Genomic DNA, 7,968 nt, shown 5'->3' on the forward strand with positions numbered 1-7,968 from the left:
CTCTCCGTCCTTCTTCCCGCCACGCGGGGGACAGGCGACCTGTGGACCACATCGGCCCCTGAGAGGGGGCTCTTTCCCCCGGGACGGGCTCCCCGCCCCTCCTCATCCCCCTCCCCGCCGCCCGGGCTCGGCCCGCCGCCCGCTTCCGCGCAGAGTAACTCCAGCGCAGAGTGAGGTTGCCTGGAATCAGCTGGGAATTAGATACGGCTTTAGGAGACAGCTGATGCGTTTCAAGCAAGTTCAGACGGATTTGCACCACTGTTAGGACTGCAAAATCCGTGGGCTGTACAACGCCTGAAACCAAATGTTGCTGGGCTCCTGTGAACAAGACATGCCAGCAGTTCTTTGTGCACAGCTCTTATGTGCCCTTTCGGGGTATAGAAACACACAGAAAGGGACTCATCTCTTCCGTCTCTGGAGGCAGCCACTGATACAACTTTCCAGTTACAGGTGGGATGTGCCCGGGGAGGATCTGGGCTACACCATGGTACAGTACTCCAGCGTGATGTGGATGACCGAGGTGTAGACCACTGTCCACTCCATCAAACTCAAATTCTCCCAGCTGGGTGGTTGCTGACTGCTTCTCTTGGACACAGCACTGGGAAGCAAGGAGTGCTGGGCAAGAGGCACTACAGAGCCCTCTGGTGCAGAACTCGGTTCCCCCTGGTCCCGCTCAGGAGAAGTGTCCTGGTGCTGGGGGCTCTGCTCTACCTGGCCGTTGGGCTTGAACCTGTATGGGAGTGGGGCTACTGATCAGTGGTTGCAGACTGGGTTCAAGCCCAGGCACTGCATCTGTTAAGATGAATCTAGCTTTAAGAGCACCGCAGGGAAAAGATCCTCTTAAAACCCCTTTGTTTATGTTTCTTTAGTTTCTAGATAACTAGGAAATGGTCCGTTTGCTTTGATTTGGGATCTTAACCTTTTTTCTTCAGTCCCCAGCTGGGCAAGTAAAAGCTGCAGGGACGGCTGCCATCGATGCAGGGTACCGCCACTTTGACTGTGCCTACGCGTACTTCAATGAGAGTGAAGTTGGGGAGGGGATCCAGCAGAAGATCAAGGAAGGTGTTGTGAAGCGAGAGGACCTCTTTGTTGTCAGTAAGGTGAGGATCTGGTGACGTAGGATCCAGGGGAAAGCCTGCTTTGTACAGAACTTCTGCATAGGAGGAAATTCAGAGCAGCAGGGAAGGGCTGTGAGCTGGAGTATGGAGTAGTTTAGGTCAGGTCAATACTGACGAAGGCTTCTTTTTGTCACCTTATTTTGAGGAGAGTCATCAAAGATATGGTCCACATTCTCCATTTTCATGGGACCATTCGAAGTACGTATTAAGTGCAAATGGTCCCGGTGTGCTGGTTCTTCCCTGCTTATGCAGGAAATGCCATATTTGGCTCACCGCTAAAATAATTTACAGAGCTCTCCAGCCCCCATCTGCCTGTAAGAAGTGGCTTTTACATGTCTTGACTAATGGAACAGGATCATGGGTTTGGTTTACAACCCTCTCCCTCTTTGATCACACATGCCACCACAGCACATTCTGCCCTTGGTATCACTGGCCGCTGGCCAGTGCTGTTCACAGAGAAAGCCCCATCTGAAAAGCACTCGTATGGCCTCGTTCCACATCACCTTCCAAAGGAGACAGGTACTCTCTTCTTGAGAACTGGACAAAGGGCTCCAAGAGCTCTGACCCAGGAGGTGACAATGTCCCTTGGCTTTTTGTCTCTAGCTGTGGAGCACCTTTCATGACAAACCTCTGGTGAAGGGAGCCTGCCAGAAGACTCTTGCTGATCTGAAACTGGATTACCTGGATCTCTACCTCATCCATTGGCCTCTTGGGTTCAAGGTACAGTAACAGCAATGCCCTCAGCTGTCCCTCCTGGGAGACCTCCTCAAAACTACTGGGAACACACGCAGCACTACCGCTGCTCCAGTCCAGGAAGACCATGAGTCTCTTGTGTGGACCAGCACTGCTCTGATTCATATTTACTCTTGCTGTCCGCCCCTGAGACTGCTGCTTGCACAGCGTCCTCTGCCCCTTTGACAGTGGAAGAGGCAGACCTGGCACTAAGATCAGCCCTCCCAGCTACAAGCTTGAGTTGTGCTACTTTACTTTTGGCTATGCATTGTCTTCTACCAGTCCAAAGGGTGAGACTTGCTGACATCCAAGCTTCATATTTCATATCCTTTAAAGGAGCAGGTATCTCAGTCTGTTTCCAGTTTTAGCTTTTCCTTCCTGCTACCGACAGGTTAAGACCTCCCTGCTATCTCTTGCTTTTGAGCTTGTCACCTGTTTGTCATACTCCTAAAGCTGGTTAGTTGTATGTGAACAAAGCCCTTGAGTAAAAGTGTCATGGTATAATACTCTGACATCTGCACAATACACCAAGTGTAGAGCAATATGGGGAAGTGGGGGTCTGTCTCTGTTCTTGTACGACTGAGATGTCCTGATTGTCCTAATGCCCTTGACTCAAACTGAGGCTTCCCTCACAGGAGACCTGTGTGTGTACATAACACCCTGTCCAGCAAATGTGGCTCCCCCTAGACCTAACTTAAATGTTCTGGGGACCTAATCAGTTCCTTACACTCTTCAAAAACCACATCTGTAAAAATCCTCGTTGTTCCACAAGTGGTGTGACTTGTTTGGCAGAACCACCACTCTGAGTCCTCCTGTCCCTCCCACTGGGACTGGTTGCTGGCAAAATGCCATGAACCTGCATAAACAGGAGTTACAGCCATCCTGGGCCTCAGTTGTCTTGGTATTAACTTCTCAACAAAGAGTATTTCCAGCATTTGTGTGTCCCTTGCAGGCAGGAGAGGAGCTGATTCCCACAGATGACAAAGGCGTGGCAATACTCAGCAACACTAATATCCTAGATACATGGGAGGTAAGTTCAGCCACAGTGGGAGAACCATGTTTTCTGTCCTTGGCAGTCTTCTCTACGCTTTCATTACCTTCAGCAGTCACAAAGTTCTTATTTATCCTCCAGCAGAGCTTTGGTATCATACTGTAGCTTTTTGAAACACACTGGTTTAGTCAAGCTGATAATCTTCAAGGGAGCTGCAGACCACATGGCTTATCTGTAACAACCACAGGACTGTCTTTGTCACAGTTCTTAAACTGCTCAGATATCTTTATTCCTGCAAAGTGTATCTGAGGCTGTGATCTTGCTTACAGCCTGGAGTACAGCCCTCCAGCACTGCCTCAACAGCGCATTACCAATTAACATTATTTTCACGTGTAAATAACTTAGTGTGACTTTCTGCCATCTTGAGAAATGAGCCTTTGGGCTTGAGCAAGGTGCAAGACATGACACAAATACACCAGTGTGCACTTTTCCCCAAGAGACAGACTTTGCAACTCCAGACAGTTGTGTTCTCCCCAAGAATGGTAACAAGCTTTGCCAGGAAGAACATCTTAAGGACCTGCCTTGTACGCTGGGTGTTGTCTTGGCGCTTCTTTCTCTTAGGCCATGGAAGAGCTGGTGGATGCTGGTCTGGTAAAAGCCATTGGAGTCTCCAACTTCAACCATGAGCTGATTGAAAGAATCTTGAACAAGCCAGGACTGAAGCACAAGCCTGCAAATAACCAGGTAAGCTGCAGAGTGACTGCAGGTGAATAGTTTTCAGGGATTCTAAAGATCTGATTACAGCTGAATGAGGAGATGGAAGAAGGGAGAACAAAGCAGACAGCAGCATGTTAACACTTTAGGATTATTATTCCTGGGTACGTGTGAGGATGTTGCAGATTGGCTGTATCCTGACAGGATCAAGTTGTGGTACACAATCTACCACCATAACTTGCTAAAATACTTTACTTGTTCCGTTATTGGTGATAGCATCAATCTGTTATTAACAGCAGATAACTGTTCACACAACACGTGATCTCTTCACACAGGCATCACAATTCACTCAGTCACCTGGCTGGAAACAGGAGGTCGGTTTTAAATGTATATGCAGAAGCAGAGCATGTATTGGCACACTGGTGGCTTCTTGGAACCTGTCCTGAAGACTCCTTATTTATATAAAGTGAAAACAAAGTGTGTGTTTACGCACATTAAAAAACTACCTAGTCGTGGTCTGCATATAGGAGCTACTGCTCCGTTGTACGCAGTAGCTACAAAACCTACTGCAGATGCGGCCTTTTACAGATTCGGTCATCTCTTACAGTTCTGAATTTGTAGTTCTGGGCTCACTAGGAGTACTAGTTTCCACAGCTTATCAGTTGTGTGGATACTTTAACACTTTCTTTGCATGTAGTAATACAAAAAAAAGCAGGTTAAAAGAGAAAATGCATCTCTGTCCATAACTACAGTATCCATAGAACCCCTTCACACAAAGTCACAAGAAAAGGGCTTCTATGACAAGAACAGAGACTAAGGGAGAGCCAAGCAGATGCAGCATGTCATTCTAATTCCATTATTACTGAATATACAAGGCACAGGGGTTTTCAGTAGCTGCTAAATCATCCGTGGGAACCTCAGAGAAGCACCTCAGAACTTGCCTTCTCAGGGCCAAAGAAGGCAAAGATCAGCCTTATGAAATGCTCTTTCCCCAGAGCAAAGACCTAGAGATTCAAGAAGCCTTACTGTAAAAGAAGGTGCTATAAAAACCTAAGGCTGAATAACACTTTGCGAAGACTGGCATGTGAAGACAAAAACTGGCCTTTTACGTTCATGAGGAGATAAGCCCTGGAGTGAGTTAACAGCAGTTAAATCACTGTCAATTCCTGTGCTCTTATGCTGCCAGATCGAGTGTCATCCATACCTCACCCAGGAGAAGCTGATCAAGTACTGCCAATCCAAAGGGATTGCTGTCACAGCATACAGTCCGCTCGGCTCCCCCGACAGACCATGGTAAGGCTGCCTTGCCGTTGGGGAGGGAGCTGGCAGGGGCTATGCTTGAAACTTTGGAGACTGCGAGTGCGCCGTTAATTACTCATCCAGATGCAGATCTTTGCGAGGTTGGATCCATGGAGGTTTCTTGCCACTGATCTTCTTCCCTCTGTGTAGGGCTAAGCCAGAGGATCCTTCCCTTCTGGATGACCCCAAGATCAAAGAGATTGCAGCCAAGCACAACAAAACCCCCGCACAGGTACGTAGGTGCTGGACAGCGGGCACCTGTTCCTGCAGCACAGGACAGCCAGTGACCATGTGGAGGACAGGCTGCCTCTTCATGCCGGGTCACCTGCGGTGCTTTTCTGTGGTGTTCAGTAGCAGCACAGGTTTGTTGAGTGTGTGGCCTGCAGTGCTTGCTTGCAAGAGCTCTCTGACCATCAGCAAGAAACATTGTCTTCATGCATCTTCAGGTGTTGTCATGTTTCAGTCTTCCCATCTCAGTCCTGTTGCAGAGGACACCTTGATAGAGGTCCAGGTGGGAGAAAAGGATATAATTATCCCAAAACTGGATGGGAAAGGAGTCTTTCATGCGAAGCTTTACCACTTCCCTCTTTGCTCTTCAGGAAGTGCTGGCGGGGCTGCAGGCCATGGGAATGATTTGAAATGCAGCTCTGTACAAGTGGGTGTAGCTTAGGGAAAACAGCGGTTGGACCAGGCTCCGCTTTCTCCAGAATAGGAGGCATTATTTGGTTGTCTGTTCCTGCAGGTTCTCCTTCGCTTCCACATCCAGAGAAATGTGAGTGTGATTCCTAAGTCTGTCACACCACAGCGCATTGTGGAGAACTTCAAGGTGAGTCATGAGGAGAGACCTGGGTGCTGCCCTTCAGGGGTGGTGTGCCTAACCCTGCAGAGAAAGCAGCGACCCCTTCTCACCCTTCCCACGTCCTCCTCAGACAAGAGGACTGGCCTTTTTTCTTTCTGTTTACCTACACACTACTGAGGGCTAAACTTAAGGTTACCCTTTGAGAGCATGTGGAGGAGTGAACAAAGGTTTCTGGTAACAGTGTGCTGACAGTCTTAGCAGTCACTTTACATGGTGTCTCCTTCTCTGAAGACTGCAGATGAACTGGCTTATGGCACTTGACTGGCACCCAAGTGCAGTGGCACACCACAAAGGGCTTACATGGAGCAAGCACTGTTAAGAAAATAGTGTCCATAAGCCTTGTTGCTCCACTGTTAACTCAGTGATCCTTGACTGAAACTCTTCATCAGGATTGCAAAAGACTTCTCTGGATTAAGCAGAATAGGAAAGTCTTTTAGATGTTCCTTTGGAATAGGACAGAAAGATGCATCCCTTACAAGTGGATGCCAAATGAAGTGCGTTAATTGTCTTGCAACAGCTGGTACGTGTAACTGCAACTTTGGATAGTCTTTCTTATTCTCTCTGCCAATGAATTCTTGGAAGTAGAGAGATGCCTTTCCCGCCTTCATGAACCAGCTGTTTCTTCTAACCAGCTCCCCTCCCTTGTGGGCTTGTCTTTTCATGTGAGCATTTTGCTTACAGTCTCTGATTTGTTCAAAGAGGTGATTTCCAGCTGTTTCTCTTGTTAGGTGTTTGACTTTGAATTGACTAAAGAGGAGATGGCAACTATTCTCGGCTTTAACAGAAACTGGAGAGCCTGTACAATGGACTGGTAAGTGGTAGCATTCAGTATTTAATTTCTCCAAACCCTAAAGTTATGGATGCTGTTATACACAGAGGTTTTGCCTCTAAACACTGCCTGGAATACTGAGAGCCTGAAGGACAAATTGAGTTGGATGTTCCCAGTGTACAAACAGCACACGCTATCCAGGAACACAAACACGGAACAAATCCATTCTGCAGTGACACAGTTCAGATTCTGCCTTGATGGCTCCTCGAAGCACCCACCTGATATAAAATTAAGCCTTTTATTCCCTCCAGGTGCAAAACTCACAAGGATTACCCTTTCAATGCAGAATACTGAAGATGGTCATATCCTACCCTCCTGCAGATCTTCACCTGATGTTCCTCCTGTCAATTCCTCCAGGTTTCTTATTGCATCTCTCCTCCTGCAGCCAATGAAGTCACAGGATAGGTGGTGGATGATTTTTTTGTGGTTGTTTATTTTCTGAAAGAATGATACAGTAAAAATATTCTGAAGAGTAAAATGTGGGCTGTAATAATTCTCTGCCAAAATTACTAAGGAGAAAACAAGGAAAGGCTCTAAACTACACAGGCACATTTACACTATCTTGCATCAGCAAAACAGGTTCATCAGCACAGGATAGTCAGCAGTTACGAGCACGGGAGAAAAATCTGAGAAATGTGAAGTAAGGACTAACTTCCTCAGGACGAGGGAGACAACCAGGAGTTTCACCACGTGCACAGTTTCAGAACTGAGAAAGGGTTTTCTACTACTTATCCCTTTATTTAAAAAAAAAAAAATCGATATGCAGAAAACATACAGGTACATGCTCAGCAGTATTTTTACATGGGCTTCCTCTTCTGGGGCAGAATACAACAGCATGGTGAATTTGGGATAGAATGCAATTTCATCGTGTGCTTCACATTACTGGTAGTTCATAGAATCAGCTGGTTGGGAGAGACCTTCCAGATCGAGTCCAACCGTTCACCCTGCACTGCCAGGGTCCCTAAGCCATGTCCCTCAGCACCACATCTACCCCTCTCTTAAGCACTTCCAGGGATGGGGACTCCACCACCTCCCTGGGCAGCCTCTTCCAGTGCTTCACAACCCTCTCTGTAAAGAAGTTCTTCCTGATAACTAACCTAGATCTCCCCTGGCACAACTTAAGGCCACTTCCTCTTGTCCTGTCACTTGTCACATGGGACAAGAGACCAACCCCCACCTCTCTACAGCCTCCTTTCAGGTAGTTGTAGAGAGCTTCCTTTTCTCCAGGCTAAACAACTCCAGTTCCCTCAGCTGCTTCTCATAGGACTTGCTCTCCAGACTCTTCACCAGCCTTGTTGCCCTTCTCTGAACACACTCAAGCACCTCAATGTCCTTCTTGAAGGGAGGGTCCCACTGGACACACTGTGGCCTCACCAGTGCTGAGTACAGGGGGACAATCAATTCCCTATTCCTTCTGGCCACACTG

At 47.7% G+C, this 7,968-nt stretch overlaps 1 protein-coding gene across 1 annotated transcript; it reads left to right on the top strand.

The window, feature by feature from the left end:
• Positions 1-905: 905 nt before the first annotated feature.
• On the top strand, positions 906-6,836 carry LOC104500011 (aldose reductase-like; the record flags this gene model as incomplete). Its single annotated transcript, XM_010143598.1, has 9 exons — positions 906-1,100; positions 1,722-1,838; positions 2,803-2,880; positions 3,463-3,585; positions 4,742-4,848; positions 5,005-5,086; positions 5,597-5,680; positions 6,442-6,524; positions 6,794-6,836. Coding segments are annotated over 9 exons (912 nt in total), but the record flags the coding sequence as incomplete, so codon positions are not given.
• Positions 6,837-7,968: the final 1,132 nt, after the last annotated feature.

This window comes from Buceros rhinoceros, unplaced genomic scaffold, assembly GCF_000710305.1.
Source record: "Buceros rhinoceros silvestris isolate BGI_N320 unplaced genomic scaffold, ASM71030v1 scaffold6719, whole genome shotgun sequence".
Lineage (NCBI taxonomy): Eukaryota > Metazoa > Chordata > Aves > Bucerotiformes > Bucerotidae > Buceros > Buceros rhinoceros.